Raw genomic sequence first — 27,690 nt, forward strand, 5'->3', positions numbered from 1 at the left:
TACGTAAACTGGTAGTTTTTGATTTTGGAATTGCGATGCGCAACTCGTGTGGCTGATGGATTGCAGATTATAATTGCAGATTCAATTTTGGTCTAAAAGAATGTTACACTCTTTTAGAATATGAAAAAAGTAAACATATGGATCATAAAATGGTTCTGGACACACTTCATCGTAAAAGTTTACAACATGAAGCCACCAGCACAAAGCTTTTCAACTACGGACATGTGATCCGCTGCCTGTGAAGTGATGCTGAACAACAAACTGACGTCATCAGGAGGCGACTTTCGCACCTCAAAGATCCACAACAGTCTCCAACACATTCAAGAAGACAGACAGTGTCAATTAGGCACTAAGCATTTTGCATGTCACCAGTTACATATCGGTGTGTTGATCTGTGGATCTGTTCACGCACGTGCACCGCAGCAGCAGCAGGCGTTGGCCGCGCGCATCTGTCTGTGCAGGAACAGACAGACAGACCTGGCGATGATGGCGGACAGTGTTGGCTTTCAAGCGCAAATCGCCTCTATTATAGAGATATTGGCCAATTCGGCAGTGACAGAGATCTGCAAACTGGTGGACGATAGCTACGCTGCACTGCGCTCCCAGATGGACCAGGAGCGGGAGCGGAGCGACAAGGAAAACGATGCCCTGCGGCAGAAACTGCGGGAAATGGACATGAAAATGCGGAGCTACGAGAGTAAAATGAGGAGACGGAGTCAGCGGGAGGATATGCACGCCGTTCATTTTAGGCTACCCGAAGGTAACCAGATGGAGATGGCAGAAGGCAGGGCTGCAGCTCACCTGCTGCGAGGCAGGAAACATTAAGTCATGACACTGACATATCCTCATACATACATCTTATTAATTATTTGATCAATATCAGACCATAGACTAGCTTGAAGTGGCTGTCATTCTGTTTCCAGACTGCTCTAACTTCTCCAGCGCTGCTGTGATGACTGAACACACACACTACTGCGCGCCAATGGTTCCTGCACTGCTATGGACCTCAGCATCATACAGGCACACATTGTCATGTATGTATGTCAATCAGTGCGCTATATGACAGGCTGGCCTTACCTAACGGTTACATTGAAGGAAAAGTTTGATGCCGACTAGCAACGTGGCATAGACTGGATTTGTGTCAGTTCAGGTCAAAAACAAACTTGCCTTGCAGATAGTTTTGATCTGTCCATGTTTGGAGATATCCAAATAGCCCTCTGCTGCTTCTACTAGCCCCTGTTCCTTCCGCTCTTTGCTAGGTATGTATAGTTTTTCTCGGCTGGAGTTCCTGTCCTCAGTTTGCCTTGTGGTAAATTGATTACACACATCCATTTAGGAATACAACAACAACAACAACAACAACAACAACAGCAACAATAATATGTTTTATTTAATTTTATTTTTATAGCACCTCTCATAGAAGAAATGCAGCTCAAAGTCAAAATCACAAGCACAATTAACACAAAACCAGGGATAGAACATGGATGTAAAGATGGAAAATAAAACCCAGTAGATCATAATATAGAAAAATGAATGAAAATAAAGACAGTACATAAGATGGAAAATAAAACCACTGAATAATAATACTAATAATAAAGGTAAAATTAATAAGAAGGTAAAATTCTATTCTATAATAATAATTCTATAATAAAAAGGTAAAATTCTATTTTTTAATAGAATCCATAAAACCAAGCAAAACATGTTTTAAAAAAGTGCAGCAGTGCATAAGTGCAAGGCAAACTGCAAAAGTTTCAGGCCTGTATTAGGAAAGTCATAGCTAGTTAAAGGCTAAAGTGAAAAGATAAGTCTTTAGCTTCAGAGAACTGGTTTCCCTGATATCTAATGTGTTCCAGAGCTTTTGGCCTAGTTGATAAAGGCTGCATCCCTGATTTTCTTTCAGCTGCTGCTGGAAACCTACAGTAAACCAGCAAGCAGATCATCGCAGTGTTCTTGAAGGCAAATAGTGGAAAAGGGTTTGTGTACAAGGAGGAAGACCTTAAAATCAACTTTGTTACAGGAAGCCAGTGTAGAGCAGCTAAAACTGGACTAATGTGCTCTCTGCTCGTTGTTCTGATTAATAGCTGAGCTGCAGAATTTTGAAGTTGAAGTCTCTCAGTGTTTTTTTTTTTTTTCGGAGGCCACTAAATAGTGCATTACAGTAATAGTAATTCTTGAAATAAAGGCATCAATCTGATTTTCAGCATCATTTTGATTTATAAATTGTCGTTCTTTAGCTATGTTTCTAAGTTTTTGTCACCTTGTTGATGTGGGATGTGAATCTTAGATCTGAATCTGGGACGACACCAAAACTTGTAACCTCAGATTTAATCCAGGGAGTTAATTTCCCTGGTTTGTTAAACAGCGTTTCTCTTTTTGTTTTAGGGCTGACTAGTAGGATTTCATTTTTGTCCTCATTTATCTTCAAGAAATTTTTGCTCATCCATTTATTTATTGCCAAAAGACAGTTAGTATTGGAGTCTATAGCTGCAGCGTCATTTGGTTCAGCACAGGTGTACAGATGTATGTCATCTGCACAACTATGGAAATATACATTGTTCCCTCTAATGCATCACTAAGTGGTAGCGTGTGTAGTGAGAACAGTAATGGACTGAGGCAGCTCCCTTGTGCAAGCCTGAAAGAGATGTCATGTTCTCGGACACATGATCTTCGAGTGTTATGATTCGTACATCAACGTATTTTTTAGAAAGACCCGAGAGGCAGATAATCAGCAAGAGAACCAAGGGAGCCGTTGAAACAAACGGTTTATGTAATAATAACAAAATAACCAAAACACTACAACAACCTGATAAGCAAACCAACACAAAATCAGCCCAAGAAAACAAAACATTTGCTACACTGTGGCAAGCAGATAGGAAGGAAAAACACATGACTAACGACAAAAACCAAACCTTGGACACTATACTATAGAAAACAAAACAAAGATTCGCACGCAGGCGACTATGGAAACGAGGCTAGGCATCACAGAAGCTATGGTTGCAGGACAAATGGCTGGAAAGTCTCGGCAAGTTGCTCTGACAATCTGGCAGCGCTGCTTAAATCATGAGATGAATCAGTAGGGATCAGCCTCAGGTGCTCCGCCTGCTCGTCGCACTGCCAGGCCACACCTCCACTGCAGACACGGAGAAAAAGGGTTAACAAAAACACAAACAACTAACACGGAAAGACAAAACCAAATCATAACACAGACTCTAACACCAAGACTGATGAAAAACTTTCTTTGATGTTTGTTTTGAATCAATTTAACACAGAGACAGAAAGACCAACCAACTGTTCAAGATGATTGATTAAGATGTCATGGTCAGTTGTATCAAATGCTACTCTTAGGTCTAAAAGGACAAGAATTCCAAATGATCATTTCCAGGGAAATGTTGAGTATACATTTTTTAATAATTCAAAATGCAAATTGTTTCTCAAAGTAATTTCAATGAAAGAAATGTAGGACAAAAATGTAGAAATTACTTTTAAAGTAACATGACCAGAGAGACTTAAACATATCGGATATCAACAGATTTTCCCAGTAAAAAAACAAAACACAAAAATGTGGTCATTAGACAACAGAAACTGGCAGTGTGACTCCCATCTGTCATGCAGTGCTTTCAGGTGTTTTTCTATAATCACATAATAATTTTCACAATCATATATATGATTTTTTTTACAGTTCGAATATGGATTTGAAAATATAAATATTGATCGGCTTTGGTGCTTTTCTAATTCTTCATAGCTGCTCTGTCAACTCCTTGAGACAGGATGAAATAACTAAGAACATTAAAAGTCTTTGAACTAGTGAAGTAGCTACCAGACATTATCTGTCAGTTTAGCTGCAGTCGGATGACAAAAGGTGGAAGAGGTGAAGCATTAAAAGTGGGCAGAGTGGATTAAGGTGAATTCCTTTAAAGGAGCCACAACACAATCATGTGCGTCAGTACTGATGGAAAAATAGATCAAGAATGCTCACACATCAGTGGAAAGTTGCATACTGCACAGAAGGTTTTTTTTTTTTTGCTACTCGACACTTTCAAATTTGCAGACAAGATGGAACCGGTATAGACAGCTACTACAGTGTCACGTGAAGGCTTTCATTACATAAGCATGGTACTGACATGGGTCACAAACAGAGAGTTAGAGAGATACAGTGGTTTTCAGAGAGTTTCTAATATTATTGTATCGCTATAGTACTGGGTTTGATAGATAATGATAGTGATGATGATAGATAATGGTAAAAGGTACAAGGTAAGAGGCAGTTAACTGAAGTTAAGGTGAAAAGATGAGTTTCAAGTTTGGATTTAAAGGCCTCAACAGAGGCAGGAAAGATATTCCACAGAAAGGAGGTGCAATAGGAAAAGGTTCTACAACCTGCTGACTTCTTTTTAAGCCTGGGGACAGACAATATCCCTGTATACTGACAGTGGATGGGATGGAATAAAGTATACGATACAATGAGATCAGACAGGTATGAAGGGGAAAGACTATTTACAATTTCATAAGTCATCAGATGTAGCTTAAAGTCTGATCTGACATGGATAGGGAGCCAATTAAGAGAAGCTAAGTTGGTGTAATGTTAATTTTCTCGTATTAGTTAAAATTCTAGCATCAGCATTCTGAACCATTTGAAGACTATTGGTACTAGCATTTTGCAAACCTGACAACATAACATTACATTAAGTCTGGAAGAGAAGTTCTAAAGTAGGGTCTCTGCTTTGGCCAAGGACAAGTCTTGGAACCCATCGGCTAGGAAAACTGATATCCGGGTCAAGACTTCCTCCTCCGTACGCAGTCATTATTTAAAGTCCAATTAATAATTTGACTTTCAAACTCAACAACTCAACATTTTGGCTAATCTCTATAAAAGTATCCACATATGAATAAGATTTTTTACAAAAGCTAAATAATTGCTGGTAGGTTCTGAGATTGCATTGTGGCCAATTCTGCCTCTTTTGTTCTGCACACAAACTGTTAAATGCATGCAGCCAAAACCTGCTCAGATGTGATTGCTCAGTACTCCTTGGATTAAAAACAGACTACAAACAGAAAACAGATTACTTCCAAGACCAAAATCTTGTCCCTTGCAGATATCTGTTTGTAGAAATTATGCAAGCACAGAAAGACCTAATTTTAATTTGCATAGGTTAAAAAAGGCATCTTAATGATTTCTCTCATTTGTAATATGTATTATTAATATGTAATTTTATAGGAAAAACACTGTGTTCCTTCACATAGGTCCAGTTTTAACCATGCAAGAGCCAGGCCAGAGACACCAAATTGATTTTCCACTCAGACATTCTGAATCAAGACTAGTCAAAGGATTTCCTGCCGAGATTCAGACCAGTGAACTATGCTTACCTCTCTCACACACTCACATTTAGATGTACATCTACTTCAACAGAACTTACTGTAATGCTAATGGAAGTTTCCATTTTTACCTTTTCTGTTATAGCAGGTATTACTGGTATTTGATTTATGTACATTTTATTAATTAGAACTTTTTACTTTTTGTACTGAAACATTCATTGCACCTTACTCAATACTACTTTTACTTCATTGTCTCTGTGCTTGTTTTGTCTTTTTTATTCTATTTATTCTTATTGTGTAAACTGAAGAGATACAATTTTGTTCCTCTGTAAACTGAATATTGGACAGAATAACAATGAATTCTACCTTGTACTTTTTACCTTACAGAAGAACACAACTTGATGACAACTGAGCGTGCACAGGCCATATGCTAAAAATGTGACTTAATTTAATTATTAATGTACAACACATGGTTACATAATGAAATCTAAGTTGTTGCCCCTTCATGCTACACACATATAGAACATACAGTATATACAATTATTCAAATTGGAATAGAATAAAACAATATATATAGTTAATTATATACATGTACTTTTGTATGTATATATACCTTGACACATCAACATCCTGAAAGTACGTACAGTATGTGCAAATGTAAATTTCCGTGTTATTTATGGTGGGATGTGGAGGATAAGTTGAGCAGTCTCACAGCCTGAGGAAAGAAGCTGCCCTGTAGTCTGGTTGTACAGCAGCAGGTACTTCTATGTCACTTGTCAGGTGGCAGCAGAGTGGACAGGCTGTGGCTGGGGCAGGTATTGTGTTTTAGTATCCTCTAGGCTCTGCGCAGACACCTCACCAGTATCGCTAATGCTGAGAAGATGGAATCAATCATGTTTTTGGTGGTTTTAATCACCCTCTGCAGAGGCTTCCCATCCTGGGCTGTGCACATCCCATGCCAGTTTGTTATTTTTTCCAATCAGGATGCTTTCTATTGCTCTTTTGTAAAAGTTAACAAGAACTTGACTCAGGAATTTGCTTTCCTAAGTTTCCATAAGAATCACAGTTTTTTTTTAACTTTATTCACCAGGGTGGAGATGTGTAACGACCACTACAGGTTCTCTGTGATGATGATTCCTGACAACCTAAAACTGTTAATCTGCTTCATCACTGTCTTTGTCTCTTTTTTCCCCCCAATATCAATGATCAAGTTATTGGTTTTGCTGTTGTTGAGCAGTACTTGTTTGGTGTGTGCCACCCTACAAGATCATTGATTTCCTCCCAGTATGAATTCTCATTGTTGTTTGAAATCCAGGCAATGATGCTGGTGTCCACAACGTGGCTCCATTTCTCAGCACTAGAGAGGAGGAGGAGTGACCACCAGTCTGAGCTGTCTCTGGTCTGTTTATGAGGAAGTCCAGTTTCCAGTTGTAGAGTGTGGTACTCAAGCCCTGAGTGCCAAGATTGCCAATCAGTTTCGTGGAAGGTATGTGGAGGGCAGTGAAGATGGCATCCTGTGTAGATTGGTGGGCTCCGAATGTAATCTTGTGAGGGGCCAGGCTGACTGGGATGTTGTTTTTAGCTGCAGAACCAGTTTCTCAAAACACTTTATGAGAATGGGGATGAGTACCACAGGGCGGTAGTCATTTAGACTTGACACTGCAGACGTTTTAGGTACAGGAAGGATGGTGGATGTCTTGAAGCAGGTGAGAACACTCTCTTGTGACTGATATGTTAAAAATGTGGATGTGATGTTCTTACATGTACTACCTAAATGGCCAGGTATGTTATCAGGCCCAGCAGCTTTGTTCACATTCCCTTTCAGCAGGGTTCCTCTCACATCTACTATAGATACTGACAGTGGCCAGTTCTCTGAAGGCGGAGTGGACTTCACCACTGACAGCTTTGCTGTACAGCAGCCACTGTGGCTGCAAGACCCAATAAGATAATGGTGTGATAAAAATGGAAATGCTAAATGTTGCATAACACTAGCACAAACAGAGACATAAAGTCAGCAAAGTGATTCACCAACATCAGTTCCTCAGCAGTATCACATTACATTAACCGCCATAAGGTACACATCATTTCAAAAGTCTGATGAAACATTGTATCAGAAAAACTTTTGAGAAAGGGTGCATTTTGTTGTTTATGAATTAAAGTTAGAGGAAGACTGTGTTCTTTCTTTTTGTAAAAGTTACACAGTAACTTTAGTTAACCTTTTCTGAGCTGACTGTGGAACTGCTGTTTCGTTTTAGGGCATAAAGGACCCAAAAAGCCACGCTCAGACAGAGGAGACAGGAGACTGATGAAAAGTTAACAGTTTAATGGGTATTCATGGAATGTGCAACAGGTGAATCCCGACAAGGCAGAGAATCCAGAGTAACTGAGTCCAGGAAGTGACAGGTCCAGTTTCTTAGGTGAGAGCAGGGTGTGGATGAAGACAGGTGGGGATTGGGTACCTGAGCACGGGCACACAAAAAAAGGAGAGCCAGGAAGACAGGTAGCAGACAAGGTGAAAGCTGACAAAAAGTGCTTTGTGATTTTCTTGGTCTTGGTCATTACCACGCAGGTATTCTGACGATTCAACGAGTACTGGCTGAAAACCTGATGCTCATATACTGTGTAGGCAGGTGCGTCTTGATTGCTTGATTGAGCGCAGTTGTGCTCAGAAAGAGAGGAGGCTGGGCCTAACCTGTCAGACAGGGGAGAGACAGACAGGAGACAAAAGGAGAGACAAAACTCAGCAGAAAAAGGGGAAGAGGGGGGACTGCACATATCCACAACTGCCCTGCTGCTCCGACTATTCATGCATTTTGAGTGGACAGGATAGCTCAGGGATATTGAAAAGGCTAAGTGTTTATGCATCTAGGAAACACTCAATATGGGATGAAATCTGATACATTCTCCCCATATGTTGAAAATGTGTAAATGCATCTATCTCTCCACAGCGCATACGTAAGCTTTACTCCCAAGTATAATGTGAGTAAGCATTCTCTGCAAGGCCTTTCCCCTGTGATAATTAGCTGAAATTACACTGAAATAAGTTAGTTTGTGAATATCAGACATTTAAATGCAACCATTTTCATATCTGATTTCTCAGCCAATCAGTAAGCCAGTGTTTATCTACAAGACACTGTGTTTCTTACCACGTTGTAAAGATACATTTTGTCTATGTTGTCTTTAAACTGCATTAAATGGTAATGCCTCATTGAATATTAGACAGAAAACTATTGCTGCGCTGCTGCAGCAGGTGCTTTGCCATCTCGGTAACTTTGTTTCACATTACCTCCTCCGTCAAATAAAAGCAAGAATGCCCAAAAATATAGTTAAAAAAAAAAAAGCGCAGTGGAGACATCCTGCTATTGCATCAGTGACAGGTGTGTGGCAGTTTCCTGCCCTCTGATAGTCAAGTTGCATTAATTCTTCAACATCATAAACTTTAGGACAATTTGTCAGCTTTGTAAGTGCTTAAGATTTGATTTTGGGGGAAGCTGATGGTTGAGTGTTATTCACAATTTTGTGTGGTGTGAAGTTTGGATGGATTTTCTCCAGGTGATTAACTTTTTTATTTGTCTAAACACACACAAATCAGCTGATTTTGATCTCTAGATCCTCTAAATTCTAGCAGATGGATCTACGTTGTTTTCCTTTATCCTTATCCATTGCTGGAATGTAAACAAATACAGGAGTTAGAGAATTGATTTTCTTTGTACCCATGGGCAGTTTTTAGGCACTTTTTCAAGCCGCTGGTTCCCTTTCTGCCCTTCTCAACTGATGGTTGTATGTATGCCAGCCACAGCCTATTCACCCTGCTGCCTTCTGGTCAGCGATACAAAAGTATCTGTTAGACTACAGACTACAGAACAGCTTGTTTCCCCTGGCTCTTCAATTCAGCTGTTGCACTCTACCAGAGATAATAGTTTGTTTTCCTGACTTATTAATTATTTATCCATTTATATATTTTTTGTGAGTAGCATAAGGGAACCACAACTTGCATTTCATTGTACAACCCTGTGTTGTAGAATGATGAATAAATTAACCTTGTACCTTGTAGTATGTTGTGTTTTTTTAATGCATCACTACATTTTCCCTCCCAGACTGCAAATCAGATGATATTATTACATAAGAATGGAGCATTCAAGATCAGAAATCAGATGGTACAATGTGATGATGACACAGCAAAAATCCCACATCTTTAACAGGCAGCATAACCTGTGGACAGTATTTGCTCAGTGTTTTGTGCGATTTTTTTCAGGATGTGAGGACCATCAGCCTCTGGTGCCACCTCTTCCTACCTCCTCTGAGGACAAACCCTTCCATTGCATTTCAAAGGTAAAGCTTTATCAGCAGAATATTTTTGAATGAAATCTTGACAGCACTTCACAGCTTTTTCAGGGCTACACTGTTTATAAGGCATCTTTTCTACCCTCTGAGCACATACAAATGAAGGCAGTACGGAAGACATACATACTCGCAGGTGACCTGGACACTGTAACCTCTCTGTTGTAATGTTTACTCAAGTAAACCAAACCACTAAATCCATATCAACACAAAGAACACACCAAGTTTATAAATGTGAAATCTTTATGACAGGGAGCAACAAGTGAGAGATGTCACAACATGAATGAAATCCTGACTTTCCCAGCCTCAGATGGTGTTGCCTGATCTATTTTTTCTAACTTGGAGGTTGAAATGTTCTTGAATTCCTTCCTGCTGCTTGCCACATAATGTTGCAAAGCGCAACGTGTAGTGGAAGATTTCTGAATTGACCCTCATTCCTGCTATGACATCTGCATTTCAGGTAGCCCAGATGTATGAACATGATCACAGATCTGAGTTCAAGGTTCATCCTGAACTGTGTGATGAATGATAAATGAACCTGATAAATGCAGATATATATTGTCATGTTCCGTCTGCTTTTCATTGTGTCACAGCAGGAGGAAATCAATTTGTTGCCAGTCGTGAAGCAGGAGAAAGTGGAGCGAGATGACTGCAACCTGGACCTCAAAGTGGAGGTCAACATCAGGGCAGAGTGTGGCCTGTCCACTGGTGAGTGTGGCTCTGTACATGATTGAATTAGTGTTTGACTGATTCTTCATGTGCTTTCAATGTTTACTCTGGCTTTAATACAAACAAAGCAGAATATGAAGATAAACTTGCAGGATAGCTGATTAAATGCTTACACCATATTTGGATTTCAGTCGACTCGTGAGTTGTTCTCTGTTGATAATCACCTTAGTCAGTGCAACATTATTGTGATAAAAGATTCTAAACTCAAGGGTCACCTAGTAGCTTTTTAGAAGCCATGCTCTTGATCAGGTGAACTTTGAGTTTAGAATATTTTGTCACAAATATGTCTTTCCAATGTCAACAATGCACCACTGTGCTCAAGCAAACATTGCCAAGCGCAGTGTAGTGACTAGTATCAGAAACAAAGCAGTCGCTGAAAGGCTGAGGCTAGGGTGTTTGCTAGTTGTCTGACACGCTGTACAAACAAAATATTTGCTGAGATCCAAAAAAATGTGTTTACGGTTTTTATTAAAGAAATAGAACCACTTATTATAACACGCACAAAATATGGAAAAATCAATCACAGCGATCAAAAGCAAAACGGCGGTCAACAAAAAAATCCGGCCTCCCAGCCCCTCACCCTCCTTTCTTCGTTACCCCCCGCCATGCCAGTGCACAGGTGATTATATTAACTAGATGTTACCGCCCATATCCCCGTGACCCAATTACTGTGATATCAAAAACATACAACAACCAAAATAACAAAATATAACAACCAAAATAACCCAAATATAAACCACAAAATTATCTATTTATGTTCATCATAATAAATCTGTACCAGCCGCTCCACATCCAGCATCGGCCTCCTGTAGCAGACTTTGGTTATAAGCCGGTCCAGGCAGCTACTCTTCATTTTGATGCGCACATGACGCACAAAGCCTATCTATTTATATTCATCATAATATATGCCTTCATGGCTCCTACACGCAGGTGTCACTAATACAATAATAACATTACGAGTTGTTTTATTGCATTGTAATAATGGATATTAACGTTCTCAGACACATGATCTCTAACACGGAAAGACAAAACCAAATCATAACACAGACTCTAACACCAAGACTGATGACAAACTTTCTCCCTTTGATGTATATCTTGACCAATTTAACACACAGACAGAAAGACCAACCAGCTGTTAAAGATGATTGATTAAGATATTATAGTCAGTTGTAGACCTTCTCCTAGGTCTAAGAGGACAAGAATTGAGACCTTATTTTCATCAGAATTTAGTCGCTAGTCACTGATTATTTTAGTAAGAGCAGTTTCAGTGCTCTAGTATGTTCTAAAACCGGCTTCCTCCACATTATTGTCTTCATTAAGAAAGGAGTTAATTTGTACTGAAACTATCTTTTCCCATATTTTACCAATGGATGGAAGGTTGGATATCGCCCTATGGTGTGTTAATACATTACCATCTAACTTGGGTTTCTTTAGTAGCTGATTTGAAGGCATCTGGGAAGGTGCCTGTTTACAGAGATGTATTTATAGTCTGAAGAACATGACTTGAAACATTGTGGAGGAACAGCTGCTTTAAAAATGCTGTGGGGACAGGGTCAACACATGAGGTGGAACATTTAGACTCTGTGACAGTCTTGCAGAGCACACTTAATGTAATACAGGTGAATTTTCCCTTGATCACATAATTTTTACATGTTTTTTTTTGAGGTCATCTGTAGTGATATTATTTTGTTGTTGAAGAATGATGCAAGTTCTTTGCAATTTGATGCAGAGAACTGCAGACCAGTGGGGCTAGTGTTTAGTAGCTGGTCAGTAGCAGAGAACAGTATTCTAGAATTCTCAGCATCCTCCATAACAATTGTGGTGAAATTGTGGTGGAAATTCTTGTGAGTTCAAGGAAGGAGTTCACCAGGAGACTTCAGTTGTGTTATGCAGTAGTATTTATTGCAGGCTTGATGCTTGATGATCAAGGAGAAGCTGATGAGCAACACAATGTCCACAAGCGAACCAAGGTAGTGCCACATCAAATTCTGAAGATGTCCCTTTAAAGGGGTGTATTATTCCGAATTTGGATATGCTATACCTACCTTCTACATTTGTGGTACTCTATTGGATAGTCAAAACCAAACAATAGCTCCTACCATACCAACGTATGCCCTGACATCCAACCCTCTTAACTGAGGACACTTTGACTTAATTCCTTTAAAATGTGAACTCGAGCAATCCTCCTAGAATTGGTCTGATCTGTGTCTGCACAGTTTATCTATTAGACCTTGGCTACCTCCGTAGTAAGAACAGGGGGAGAGACTTCCTATCTGCTGTCTGCTGGAATAGTCTCTAACTATTATGTTAATGTATCTCTGTCTGAGGTGTCTGTGTTGTCCAACCTTGAGACCTTTAGGTCTGTAACTGTACAGAAGGCCTGTGACAGAAAATTCCCTCACAACAATATTTGAAAAGGAATCCTTTATTTTCAGATGTTTTACTTTGTTATAGACTGTCATGACTTCTTTATGTATGTTACAGTGAACTGTGAGCCCAGTTTTCCTCCATTTTCTTTCAGCTGCTCGACAGATTCAGTTAAACTCGTTAACACAGCTACTGTTTAACCATTTGCAGCAACAGTATTTAAAACAGATGACAAGGTATTGTTGAAATTTTCAACCATGTCATTTAAAGAGCAGTCATACGTGTAGGACTCAAATGATCTCTATATACTACTCTAATATTACACAACTTTGCTTCAGCCTTGCCATCAAGGAATCTCTTTTGAACCAAAAATTCCCTTTTAGCCTTTATTAAGATTGCTGTCGTTATTACCAAGTCCAGAATGTTACCATGCTGGTGAGTGGCTTCATTTATACATTAGATGACTTCAAAGCTGTCCAGTAAATTCACAAGCTCGATGGCTTTGGAGTCACTCTTTTTGTCGATATAAATATTGTGATCCCTATTCAGGATTCATTTATTATAACTAGTGATACTAAGCTCTGAGAATTCCTGCATAAACAGTAATAAACGTCTGACACAGTGAAATGATGTGCACCAATAATTCTGCTTTGAGCTCAAGAGCCAGATATTCAAATGATGTAAAAATCACCCTGGTCAAACTGTGTCGTAAAATGGCTGCAATCCTTCCTCCTTTCCTGTTTTGTTTGGCTGATTGATTAAATTATAATTTGGAGGAGCAAACTTCTGTCAGTGTAGCTGCTGTTTAGCCAGGTCTCAACTAAAAACAGAAAATGGAAATTCTTTTCACTTATCAGCTGTAGGGATTCTGTGACACGAAAGGAGACTGGCCTGTGATTGCTACGATGTGTTTGACCATGCCACGAGCTGTTTAAGATCACCAGTATAAGGAAGTGGCATGATGTCTGTCTCATTTCTTATAGACACCTGAGTGACGTTTTGTTTTGTTTTGTTTTGCTTTATTCATTTGCACATAGGTTGACATAAAGATATTACACACAAAGTTAAAAGCTGGGCAGGAGAGGAAAGAAGCCTAGGAGGGCTTGTACAAGTTGTTGAAGAGATATTAAAACAATAAAACTAACAGTACAACAACAACTACTCAAAAAACAAACAAATACAAACAAACACACAAACAACAAACAAGAACAATAAAATATGTCCAGAGAGAAAAAAAAGAAAATAATCATGATAGAAATAATCAAGAAACAAATGATCAAAAAAGAAATTTGGAGACTTAATATGTGTGAAGTGAAATTGTGGCCAGTTATCTATTTAAATAGGAGATATTTTTTAAATGTGATTTGAAAGTTGTTAAAGAAGATGATGACTTCAACTGAATGAATTCCAGAGACAATGGCCTCTAAATTTGATGGAAAACTGATGATTTGAAGTGCGACAGTAAGGTAAATGAAAGTCCTTTGAAAGTCTGGTTGAATATGAATGGATGTGTGATGATGAAAAGAAGAAATTCTGAAATTTATCTGGAAAGTTATGCTAATGATACGTAAATTTAAACATAAACACACATGTGAAATTGATCGTTTTTTAATTTTAAAAAAAAAGGGCAAAAACCAGCACAAAAACCAGACAGACAGACACACAGAGTTGTAACGAATAGTGAGGAAAAAGAGTCTGAGGAAGCAAACGAAAATCAGCATGAAGACACCGGAGAGGGGACGAGCAGGCAAACGTCGGGTGTACCCAGTAAAAAACAAAAGGTACGAAGCATACAAGATGAGAGGCTCGGGTGTAGCAAAACTGGTCTGTAACTGACCCTCTTCTCACCTCTTTGCATTCCTCAGGAGAAGTGGAGTGATAAAACAATCATACTTTTAAGAGTTATTGACCATTTGGAAGGTTCACAGGAAGGTGTTAACTCAGGCAGAGACAAGATGTCTGGTTGTAGAACAACTCTTCACATTCTTTCAGGGCAACAAGAGTCACTGATAACACCTTCACTTCAAATTTACATCTGCTCAGGACATTCTCATGGAGGTGCTAACTCTTCCTTGATAGCCCATGGGAGTTAAGGACAATAAAACTGCCTGGATGGACAAATGCCATGTCTCAAAGGAATCTACAAACCAGATAATGCTGATGGGTTGTAAATTAGACATTCCTGAAGCAAACTGTGCTGTATGTCTGTGTGCCTTTTTCTTAACCTACCAGAGTAACTAATTTTCTGTTTGATTTAACTGTGGATGTTTTTACATCACTAAGCCCGCAATCTGTATAATAACAATGTTTTCCTGGTGTTTCTAACTTACAGGGTGACGAAACTGTGATTTTAACTATTTTAAAGATTTTCTCTGAGTTTCTACCATGGAACCATACCGCCATCTAGAGGTTCATAGCGGTTAGGTTGAATGTGTTTAGCGGGAGACATTTATTAATAAGTAACCATAATAGCGATAATCATTTTGGCAAATATAGTCTGCCCTTCTTTATTCCTTCATCATATTAAAGTAGTTATACCCTTAGTCATCATGTTTATTAGGATTAGTATCAGGAAATGTTACCATGTTTATTGTTGAATGTTGTCATTATTCATGTCTGATACATGCTGTGAACAATGTTGAAATGCCATTGAAAATTGATCATTTAAAATATATTCGATTGACCATAGTGAGAAGCAGATGAGCCCTTGTATGAATCATTAATTAATTCTCGCTCTGTGAAATGAAATCACGTTGCATGTCCGCGAACCATCCCACATGCGTGACGGCTTATCGATTAGACACGCCCTGGAGCGATGATAAAGTTAGCAGCGCGCAGCAGACTTAAGTTCAGTTGTGTTAAGTGTTTAGTAGTAATAGTTCGTGTGTTAGTTTTTGTAAGTTCGTGCATTGATATTTCTTCTGTCTCTTCCGCTGAGTTTCTTTAAGTCTTTGTCTTTAGTTTTCAAGTTAATTTTCCGCTCCGTCGTTTTCTCAGTCTTTTTGTTGCTGCTCACAACTACGCAGAGTGGCTTGATTTAATTCTGCAGAAAACGCACTTTTCTAATCTTCTTCTTGAAACTTTAATTTTTGCTCGCCACGCCAAGCCGCATAATTCCTATTTTTGTTGTTAAAGTCTAGTCACGTAATAATAACTTTGGAGACATTTTCGACCGGCCATCGAAGAGTTTCTCAATCTTATTATTAGCAGCCAAAAGCCTTGCCAAACGGTCGCCAACCAACTGACCGCACCGAAGACCTGCAGCCAGCTACTGACCCGTTGGTTCGGGTGAAATAACCATCAGAAGCCGTTCCTCGTCTGTAACCGACACCGAAGACCCTCAGCTCCTGAGACATACCTGTCCAACACCGGATCTCAACCGTGGTTTGCTTGATTCGTCCGGCAGACTGCTGCGCAGATCAGAGTGACGGACGGTAACGCGGAGCCTCTTCGTGTCAGTTTGGAGCAGACATCTACAGGAGCGTCGCTGACAAAGTAGGCATGCTTAAGCGGTTTTGAATAAGAGTTGGTCCGTGAGGTTGAGATACTGTCAACTTGTTTAAATTCTCTAAATTGTTCATTCAACAAATTAACTTTATATTCGCGTCCCCATTTTCCCTTTAAAGCCTACTTCTCACTATCGCCAAACTCATTTTACCATTCTCTTGCCATAAGTTCCTCTGTGCAGTGTTTGTGTTAATCCATATCATCCATATAATCTATCGTATTATCCATGATTCATATTCATTTCATTATTGTGTTTAATAAATAATCCTTTTCATACAAATCGTTGTCAGACAGTGTCCTTTTGAGCTGGGTATAAGCAATCCCTGTACTGAGAATTTATGCCTTAGATTATCAGACTGATCTACTGTTGATTCATTTGTTTTCACTACATCAGCATTACAAGACATGATATACAAAATCCTTCTTAGCTGAGGAAGGTTGGTGCCCCTGCTCTTACTAATGAATGCAACATTAATTTAGAGGTTTAAAACTAATTCCCCTACATGGGGTCTGCTCTCATATCTTATCTGTAATTCCTCCAGTGCCCTTTATGCTTCGTAATAACATGGTTGTAGGGCGAAACTGTGTCTAGTGCATACCATTTCCCATTACTTCTGGGCAGTTGAAATTCCCCCTGTAGTTCACCTCTGAACCTCAACACTTTGTCTCCTTCCTCCCTTGCTTCATTCAGGGGATACTGCCCATTCCTGAATATTCTCCTGGATATGGTGGTGGGTCTGGTCTAAATGTGTGGCTGACCTCTACCTCTTTTTGACTCATTCGACTCTTTCCCATTTTTCCAGAACTTGCTCCATGTGATTATGTTATGTTCCACTGTTACAGCTTGATTATTTCAATGTTGCTCCTCTACCCCTGTATTGTCCCTCTTTTCCTAATCAACACTATTATCCTTTCCCCCAGTGATTACAATGTTGTACCTCCTTTTGAGAAACTTTTACACTACTTTATTTTGCACTCCTTTCTTGTTTGACTTCCCCTTTGCACCCTTGTGACCTGTAGTGATACCTGAGCTACAGTCTACATCTCCTCTGTTCCTTTCTCCCACTAGAATGGGCAATCAAAAGATGGTTTTGTAGGTGAAATAGTCTCTCTTCTTAGGCCAGTGCAGAGGTGTGCCAATACCCACCTTGCTGATGTTCGCAATTCCACAGCTCTCAATAACGGACACTACTATATTCCTGGCAATTGTGTTTGTGCCTATCTCACCCATTTTCTTATTTGTCACAACCCAGGATGTGATCAAATCAGCACTTTAAGAATATTCTCTCTTACTTTTAGCTTGTTATATTAACCCCCACCAAGATTATGTACTAGCACCCCGAATCTTTACTTTCATGCACTGCACTGCAATGTCTGCCAATACTTGTGCCTCACCTTGACCACCTGGGACACACAGACACGTCTGTTTTATGTTTTTACTGTAGTTTCATCTTCTTGAGCATCATGCTGCTCACAACTATTTATAGTATATTACTTACAGCTCAGCATTGATATTTAACAAATGAACTATCTGCATTCCTTTCAACAGCGTTAACCCAGTATAGCATTACTTCTCCCTTTGGTAAAAACTCTCCTTTTTCCCTACCCTCTATTTAACCTTCTTTACGCACTCAGTCACCTACTACCCATGAGCTGTATGGTTTTCGTTACCCAAACTGTTGTCTTTGACAACTTTTAAGTATGCCAATCAACAGTACTGTTGCAGTTGTCCCCTGTGGGACCTTAACTACGCAACTCCCTTAACTTTAGATTATCCAAACATTCTAAGGTTGGCCCTCTCTTCAAATAATAATTTGATACTGGCCAAACAATATAATTTTATGCTCCAATTTTCTCAGTTTTATAGTAGCCAAACAATGTCAGTTCCACATCCTGTGCAGTGCAATCTGGTGCCAGAGACTTAGTGATTGCAGATTTGAATAGGTTCTGCTTACCTCTTGCATGTGGCCACCTGCCTAGGTCCCAAGGATGCTCCTGGTCACCTCCTGGTCGCCAATGAATGTTGTGGATAAGTCTTCAGATGGGCCAGTTGATCTCCACAACATATACCCTTTAAAATCTGTTTTTTTTTTTGTTTTTTTTTAACAAACACACGAAACAAAACAAGAATACCAGAGTCCTAGTGGGGGTCATTATCTATCTTTATGTAGTCCCAAAACCTGTCCCAAGGGGTCATCCCCTCCCCATCATCACTTAATCTATTAAGCACAGATTCATAGGATGCAGTTTCAGTCATAGCACAGACCCATTCTTTCACCTGTGGAATTTCTGGTGCCTTCCAATGTCTTAAAATGACTCGACAAGCTGTTGTTGTACCCACCGAAATTACAGAGAAGTTACATTTGGCTATATTGAGTAACTGAGATTTATCCTCTAGTAGGCAGACCTCTGGATTTGAGGAGATTTCTGCTCCGAGCCAGTTACTTAAAATATTTAGAATCTGAATCCAGAAAGATCTGATTAAAACACATTCCCACATACAGTGGAGGAAAGTTCCAGTTTCCTCTTTGCATTTCCAACACAAATCGTCACCCAGTAGTTTCATCCTATACAATCTAAATGGTGTGTAATAGTATTTATGTAATCAGAATTAGAATCAGAAATACTTTATTGATCCCCGAGGGGAAATTGTTTTCGTTACAGGTGCTCCTTATAAGAATCGAAGCGATAGAAGAGATTGATGTAGAACAAAATATATATATTATCAATACGTACATATATATATATATATTGAAAAAGTCCAAGGGCCATTCAGAGGGAGGAGTTGTACTGTTTGATGGCCACAGGCAGGAATGATTTCCTGTGGCGTTGAGTCGTGCATTTTGGTGGGATGAGTCTCACACTGAAAGTACTACCTAAGTAATACATTATATTGCGTAAGTTTACCCCTAGCCTCACTCACATATTTACCACATGCAGCCACAATTATTGCCCATCTATAACTTTCAATCTCTCCACCAAGGTCCCTCTGCCAAGTCATCTTTAACTGGTCAGAGTCATTGCTGAGAGAAGAATTAGCAATTTTGCAAAATTGTGAAGCTTTTACGAGTTTCATATGATCTATCACCATATTATCTGTAATATTGTATTGATTTGAGATAATGCAACTCCTTATTTGCAAAAATTTCCAAAAGTTATACAGCTTATCATATTATGAAAACACCCCATCCTCAAATAGTTTGTTAATGGTGCTTAAACCTCTAGAGTGCCACTGTTTCCAATACACAGATTTCTTCCCAATACAGACATCAGGATTATACCACAATGATGAGTATCTTTGTAGAGTGTGTGTAAGTTCAAACATTTTATGTACTCTGCTCCAGACATCCTTTGAATGTAGAAGTATTGGATTTGTGTTATTAGACCTTTTTTGTGATAAAACTTCCATAGGTTGGAAAGGCAAGCATATCTCCTTTTGTACCTACAATCAAGCTGCTTTATCCTCTGTAGCTTGCCAGTGCCTTACTATTTTGGCCATCTGAAAAGCTAAATAATACAATCTAAGATCTGGGAGGCCCAGCCCCGCCTTCTCTTTATGTGCACATAATTTTCTTAGTTTTATAAGTGGTCTTTTCCCACCCCATAGAAAATGTTTTATTACGTCATCCAGTTTTCTAAAAGTGGTGGATGTATCTTAATTGGTAGCATCATTGCTACATAACTGAACTGTGGGGCAATTATTGTTTTTACAACAATAATTTTCCCCCACAATGTGAGTTGTAATTTTCCCCACTTATCAAGGCTTTCTTTTATCTTTTGAAGTAAGGGGTTAAAGTTTAGTGCCACTATTTCGTCTATATCCTCAGAAAGTTTCATGCCAAGATATTTCATTCCCTCTTGTACCCACCTAAAATTAAACTTCTCCACCATAAATGAAATACATGACTTGAAGAGAGGCATTGCCTCAGATTTGCTCCAGTTGATGGAATAGCCTGAAAATTTTGAAAAGAATTGTAAAGTGTCCATCAGATGTGGCAGAGAAGTTAAAGGCTCAGCTACTACTGCTAAAATATTATCAGCATATAATAGTAATTTATGTTCATTATCTCCTCCCCTTACTCCTCTTATTCCAGGGTGTGTTCTAACAGACACTGCTAGAACCTCTGAAAAGATGATGAACAATAATGGGCTCAGTGAACGTCCTTGTCGAGTTTCTTGGGTCAGATCAAAGAAAGGGGAGATTTGTCATCACTGCTGCCTTAGGTTCTTTAGACAACATTTTTATCCATTTAATGAAGTTGGAGTCGAAGCCAAAATGAGCCACTTCACCCTATCAAAGGCCTTCTCTGCGGCCAAAGAAATGGCAGTTATAGGAACATTTTGGGATTGACTCAGGCACATTAAGTGTCGTAGGAGTCTAACATTATCAGTAAAGTTCTATTTTTCATGAAACCAACCTGATTGGGGTGGATGATACTCGGTAAAACCAATTGTAAACGTGTCGCCAAAATTTTTGTAAGAATCTTACAATCAAGATTAAGCAGACTTATAGGTCAAAAATTGGAGGGGTCTGCTGCGTCTGAGAGCTTCATTAAAAGTTGGAGCTACACGACCCTTATCAAATATCTGATAAACCCTCTGTAATACTGGCACAACGATATCTGCAAAGGCTTTATAATATTCCACTGGGAGAGATATGGAAAATGTGTCTAACTTTTCATAGTATTGTTGGAATATGCTATTTATATCTTTAGCAGCGAAGAATTGTGTATCCCCCTGTTTTATAACTGGTATGGTGTTAGCAAAGATGTTTTCTTTTAACTGTCTAGTTAATAATTTCCCCATTTTCTCTACGCCTTCATAAAAGCTTGTTTTTGATCTACAAAGTGCATATTCTGCTTTTTTATTATATATCTCATGTAGAGAGTATTTAAGCTTACAGAGTTCTTGATATTTCCTATCACAAAAGTGTTTCAACAGATCTAATTCCTTAACTTAGTTCTTTTTCCAGATCTTTAATCCTGGTAAGATTCTCTCTTTTCTTTTTAGCGGCTTTTGCTATAAATTTGCCTCTTATGTATGCCTTTGAGGCTTCCCACACAGTAGTTATTTCTTCAGTGCTACTAATGTTGATTTCAAAATAGGTTTTTAAATCGTCTTCTGTTGTCTTACTTAAAGTTGAGTCCGACATTAATCCAATGTTTAGTCTCCATCTACCTCTCCATTCAGCTTTTAGATTGGCCTTAATAATCAGCTCGACTGGTGTATGATCCGTAATGGTAATTGCTTTTATATTACAGTCAGTCGCAATGTCTGCCAGAGAAGTACTTATTAGAAAAAAGTCGGTAACACTTTAATGCATTATAACTATACTTACAATGAGTTATAATGAAAAATAAGAAAAAATACTCATCTTTTAATCTACGCAAGAACAACACAAAACATTGCAAAAGTTATTTTTATTAGCAAATGTGACTCCTTCAAAAAACTGTATGTTTGTTGTACTTTCTTATATCATGAGAAAGTATCTTAAAAAAAAGTAAAAGAAGAAAGTAAAAAAGAAAGTAATCTTGCAACAAAAAACGGCTAGCAAGGGACCAGCAATCGTGAAGTATTATAATACTTGACCTTATAAGTCATGATAAAATGCTTTATAGTGTGTTATGATTATTATTATTATAAAGCATTATGATCATTTATGAGTGTTTGTAGCCATAGTTATACAGTGCTATAACGTCATTATAACTCATTATAAGTGTAATGTAATGTATATATTATTATTTATAATGCCTTATGGAGATAGGCGTCAAATAAAGTGTTACCAAAAAATCTATCCTGGAAAACGTTTTATGGCAGTGGGAGAAGACAGTAAAATCCTTCACATTTGGGTTTGTCAGCTTCCAAATCTATTAGTCCTACATCTCTATTCAACATACGTAAGACCTCTCTCTCGTTAGTCATGAGAGGGGGTCTGAATGAACTCCTATCCAATACTGGATCCATAACTTCATTAAAATCCCCAGCTAGAACAATTTCACCCTCGGTGTCTCCTAGTATTTTATTTACCTCGTGGAAAAAATTGGGGTCTCCCTTATTAGGTACATACATGTTGCATAACACAAGAGGCACTCCCTTGACGACTGCTTCAACACAGGCAATCCTTCCCTCTGCATCTTTAGTTAGTTTTACCAAAATAAAACTTACATTCTTGTGAACCACAATCAAAACACCATTACGTTTGCTTGAGAATGAGCTATGGAATATATGTCCCACCCATCCCACTTTAAATTTCTCTGCCTCCAAACCTTGCATGTGGGTTTCCTGTATAAAAACAATATCTGCCTGATTATTTTTCAAAAATGATAGTATCTTCCTCCTTTTAATAGGGCTACCGCATCCATTTTTGTTCCAAGAAATAATATTTACTGGTCTAGTAGATCAGACTAGTAGTTTTTTCCAAATGAAAAATAAAAAATAAACATAATAATAATAATAGGAAATAAAAGGAGAAAGGAGGAAGATGAAACAAGTGCTCTGTGCTTTAAGTGTCTGTCTGCAACCATTTGTAATGAAGAATGTTAGCATTTTTGTTCCTTGTAATAATTACTTGCTACCATGTACCTGCCTGTTTTTGAACACATATAACAAAACCACAATATAACAATGCAAACTGAACTTAAAATGAAACAAAATGTGTCCGGCTGCAAAAACGCAACCAGTGTCTGAGTGCTGGACACTCCTCACTGTTAAAAAAAGAAAAAAGAAAAGAAAAGGGAAGAAAAGTCTCACACTGGGTATAGACAGCAGCTCACTTTATTCCATTCATCTCGATACAGTTCCTCCCTATCATGGCTCATTAATGACTTTCTCCATGGCTTCGGCAGTGTTGCAACTCATGTTTTTTCCTCTCCATTTGAAGTGTAGCGTTGCAGGGAAAGCCAATGTATATCTAATGTTAAGCATGTGTAGTTTACGCTTCACCGGTGTGAACGTGTTCCTCTTCTGCGCCAATTCTCTAGACGTGTCCAGGAACATAGATGGGCAACAGTTTTCCTAGACAAATCCTCTTTTTTTCTTGGCTGCATTGATCACCTTATCCCTCACCGATTGCCTCAAAAAACGAATCAGCACCAACCTTGGGGGCTGACCTGTGTTCGGCGTCGGTGCCAGTTGCCTGTGAACCATCTTAATCTCTAACTCCCCGCCAGTTTCAACACTGAGTCCCTCTGCAAGAATCTTTTGAACACAATCAAGCAGCGTCCCATTAGCACCAAAGGTCTCCTTTAGTCCCACCAACCTTACATTGTTTCGCCTGCTTTGGTTTTCAAGGGCTTGTACTCAGTTCCACACATTCAGCAGCTGCTCCGACGTCCCCTCCAGGTGTGCGATACGCGCCTCAGCCTCACCCAGCCTTGCCTGCATGGCCGTCACTGGCCATATTATTCAGCTCCACCGTTGCTGGTTTAATAGACAAGACATCAGTTGCAACACTCTGCAGCGTGTCGTTCATCTTTGAGATTTCCGTGAATAGCTTTTCAAGACTATCCGGCGTATTTAAGGACATTAGGGGAGCGGCAGCATGGTCATTCTCGTGCACCAGATTTTTCCAGGTAGACGTGCAAGAAGAATTCTTGAAGTATTTCGATGTCGCCATGTCTTCTAAGCCTTTTCTTGACCACAAGTATTTTGTTTGAGCAATTGAAGTACTAGAGTAGATGTTAAATTACTTAAATATATGCATTTTTATACTAATAACTCAAAAATAGCATGTGCAGCAAGGGACCTCCCCTAGCTTGTGGCCATCTTGGATGCTGCAGCCACATGAGTCTCTTAAATACTTTTTTTAATGTTTCCCAGTCACCTAATTAATTAACTCAGATGAGAATAAAAGAAGACAATGAGTCAGGCAGAATCTTGTCTGTAGAGATTTCGTCTCTAGGCCTCCCATAACCCACTGCATTGTCAATGGGGGGGTGTGACCCATTCTTCCTGCAAAAAGCTTATATTTCTATAAGATTCTTGCACTGTCTTGCAGACCCCTCAGCTTCACTTCTACTGTTCTTGTTAAGTGCCTTTTCTTGATTACGAAGTGAGGAACCAGCTACCTAAAAATGCTCTGCCGCCTTCAAATAGCCTTCTCCTGCTTTGTAGGTATCAAATATTTTAATTTTCAAGGAATGCAAGGCAGCTGCTTAGAGGAGCCCATGGCTGATTATTTTTAGGACAAGGTTTGAGTAGGATTTATAAAGCTTTAGTTTAGCTTTAGTTTTTGATTTCCCTACATTCACACTTTCCTGTCAATTCTCAATAGTCCTCTCAGTCTGGCTTTTTAAAATCTAACTGATTTGAGAGCAGAACAATACAGCAATATTTGATTCTCTTTGAAATTTCCCTTTTCTTCTTTAACTCTACTCATCCTGTTACCCTGTGCCTGTCTGTCCTTTTTCAGCCCTGGATCCTAGTGAAGAACCCCACTGTAATGATGTTCTTGACACCAGTGTCACCAGTGTTACCTCCTCCACCACCCAGTCCTCATCTTCCCCCACTGACACCACAATGGACCTGACCTGCAAGCCTCGAGCAAAACGCAAAGCCAGCAAGCTTCAGACAGGCAGCAGTGGGGGGGTCCCGGCCCCCAAAACCACTCGGAGAGACCTTGGAGGGAGCCAAACAGATGGTGCTCTGAAGCCAGAGATCCACACAGATGATACTTCACAAAATGAACTTCATCCTGCTCAGCTGTCAGCCCCTGTAGCCTCAGATGAGCCCAGCCCTGACCGCCTCAGCAGCCTGGGCCTGGACCTTGCCTGGATGCAGGAGAGGGTCAGTCATCTTGGTGCAGCATATGCAGTAGCTCAGCTGGGTTTGGGGAACACAGAAGCTGGTCATCCATCTGCCTCCTTCCCCTCACAGGGAGGAGGAGACAGTCTAGATGGCCCTCCAACCATGCTCTTCACAAGTGGCGCCCATGAAATGGCTGCTTTTGCTGCCTCCTTTGACATTGCTGCTGCCGCTGCTGCTGCTGCTGCTGTTGTAGCTGCACCACCTCCACCACCTCCTCCACCCCCTCCCCCTACAGCTCCTTCTGCCACCACCACAAGCCAGAGGCGGTCCTACAGGAGCAGCACTGCTGCAGCTAAAGAACCTGTGGTGTGTGCTGTGTGTGGGCGTGTCTTCCCAAGTGCAGCTGCCCTGGAGCTGCACCAACGGGTGCACACAGGGGAGAGACCCTTCACCTGTCCCCACTGTGGAAAGGGCTTTGCCCAGCCCAACAACCTGCGGGTCCACCTCCTCATCCATACTGGGGAGAGGCGTTATCGATGTACACTGTGTGGGAAGAGTTTCATCTCGTCCAGCCACCTGAAAAGGCACCGCACAGTCCACACGCAGGAGAAGCCCTACAGCTGTTCACGCTGTGGACAGTCCTTTAGCCAAATGTGTAGCGTTCGCAGACACCGGCAACAGTCCCAGTGTGGCCTGTAGACTGACTGCTGAAGGAAATGGATGGCATCTGGAAGTGAGCCTCATACAGTCTGGACTCTGAAAGGCAAATGATTGGAATCCCTTTGTATGGAAATTCTAGCATCTTGTGTCAGCACGAAAAAATGAGAAGCAAGGCTGTATCCTGTGATATCATAGCACGTAGAGTTGATATTTGTCTTAGAACATAGCAGTCATATGCATTTTCTGTTTTAATATTTTTTCCACTGTCTCAACCTTTTCTTACTCCCTATTTCAAACTGAGAGGATCACAGGGTGGATCATAAAAGAGTGCCTCAGACAGTTTTGATAACACTTCATCTATCCATTTGTCATTAAATGGTCTTGTTTTTGAAAGACTATGTGGTTTAAATAAGTAACCCATATGGGCTGATCCAGGAGGGAGAGGGTCATAGTTTATCTTGGGTCATTTTGGCTGATGATTGAACATAGCCATCATCACAGTGTAACTGAACTGACCACTGACCACCTGGTGAAACAGGATGAACTGAACTATATTTGTAACAACTGCCAGGTATAATATCTTAGTAATAAGCTGAGTTATGATAAAATGTACTTTTAAAATTCATCAGATGCTAAGCACCTGTTATTAATGAAAAACTATTCTTGCCTTATCCTACTGTGATTTCTAGCCAGATTCACATTTCTGGACACTTCCAGCATTTGTTGTTTGTTTTAGGACTGTTGGCACTCCAAGATTTAATTTCTCACATTGTAAAGTGTTGATATGGAAGTATGCCAGAGTCCCGATTGAAGTATTTATGTGTTTGGTGCGACTAACCATGTCCTGGACCTACCTCTGTACTGGACACTCAGAAATTATTTATTGTACATCTTCTTTTCTGACTGTCGGTAACACGACAAGTAAGCATATTCTGCAAAATTTCAGACTCTTCCTTTAAAGCACTTTATATGCTCCCATAGCTAATTCTTAAAGCAATGAGCAAAAGTCCAAATGAGGCAGTACTGATACACATTTATTTTTCCATGATTTATTTATCAAATATAGTCCAGTCTGTTACTCATATTGCTACAGTATCATTAATGATCGGCCCTCCTGAGGCAGGCTGTGTTGAATTGTAAATGTTGCCAGTTGAGTAAATCTTGTAGTGCAGGCCTGCAACTTCTTATGTATGATTTTGTTCATGATTACGTTTGTCCAAGATTGCCAATAAATTTATTTACTAGTCATTTCTCAAGAATAGAGAGGAAAATGTAATGTGCTGTTGTCCAAAGCATAGGTCAGTTTCCAGAATTGGGAAGGGAAATCAGAATATTTGATTTTTTAGGTACAAAGCCCAATTGATGTAGGCCTACAATGTTTTAATCCCCTTTTCTCAACTTTTCACAGGTTGAAGCCTGAGATGTAACAGTCTTTTTAATGTCAAGCATTCTTTGTTCTCAATTAAATTTCAAAGAACAAAGGAATGTAAAAAGATGTAAAGTTAAAACCATATATATCTTGAGTCTTGTTTGTATGTGTAGGTGTTTGGATGTAATTGGCACCAGCTATAGGTTGCACTGATAAAACAAATATTTTGCCTTTTAATATTCTTTCATGACATGTTCCAGTACTTAAAATGTATGGGTATCATTAAATATGTAAACAGTTTGCAATGAACTTGGCTGTGTTGTGGGCATCATTTGCCTGGAGGGAAAACAGTTATATGCTCAATTGTCAAGAGAAATGTTTTCACTTGTACCATATATAAATGGCAAGCAGCACTTGTTTTGAAACCCAGAACAGTTAACAAAAAAAAATGGTGAAAAAATTATGTGACATGCATTAAGTTGGGTCACTTTTTTCTTTTTTCTTTTCTTTTCTTTTTTTTTTTTTTTTTCCAAATTGTCTAGAAACAAAAATAAAGATGCTAAAAATGATGGACAACTTCAGTGTAAGTCACTACCATTCTTAAAGCAGGAAATATTTCATTTTTAGTTTGAAAATAAATATGACAATCCTGTTTTTCTTGT

General features: G+C 39.4%; 1 protein-coding gene across 2 annotated transcripts; it reads left to right on the plus strand.

Moving 5' to 3' along the window:
- The first annotated feature begins 261 nt into the window (after positions 1-261).
- LOC143319773 (uncharacterized) lies at positions 262-27,690 on the plus strand. Of its 2 annotated transcripts, none has more exons than XM_076728984.1 (4): positions 262-760; positions 9,566-9,642; positions 10,245-10,359; positions 24,665-27,690. In XM_076728984.1, the coding sequence occupies exons 1-4, from the start codon at positions 484-486 to the stop codon at positions 25,696-25,698; spliced, it is 1,503 nt and encodes a 500-aa protein (XP_076585099.1). In that variant the 5' UTR covers positions 262-483; the 3' UTR covers positions 25,699-27,690. The 2 variants fall into 2 exon arrangements, with proteins under 2 accessions (XP_076585099.1, XP_076585100.1); XM_076728985.1 differs by having other exon boundaries at positions 291-760; positions 10,248-10,359; positions 24,665-27,684.

This window comes from Chaetodon auriga, chromosome 4, assembly GCF_051107435.1.
Source record: "Chaetodon auriga isolate fChaAug3 chromosome 4, fChaAug3.hap1, whole genome shotgun sequence".
NCBI classification, from domain to species: domain Eukaryota; kingdom Metazoa; phylum Chordata; class Actinopteri; order Chaetodontiformes; family Chaetodontidae; genus Chaetodon; species Chaetodon auriga.

Bases quoted from the DNA above. Each gene is read 5' to 3' on its own strand.
- LOC143319773 (XM_076728984.1), top strand. From the start codon at position 484: ATGATGGCGGACAGTGTTGGCTTTCAAGCGCAAATCGCCTCTATTATA. The intron at 761-9,565 runs GTAACCAGATGG...GATTTTTTTCAG, and splicing joins TCATTTTAGGCTACCCGAAG to GATGTGAGGACCATCAGCCT. The intron at 9,643-10,244 runs GTAAAGCTTTAT...ATTGTGTCACAG, and splicing joins CCTTCCATTGCATTTCAAAG to CAGGAGGAAATCAATTTGTT.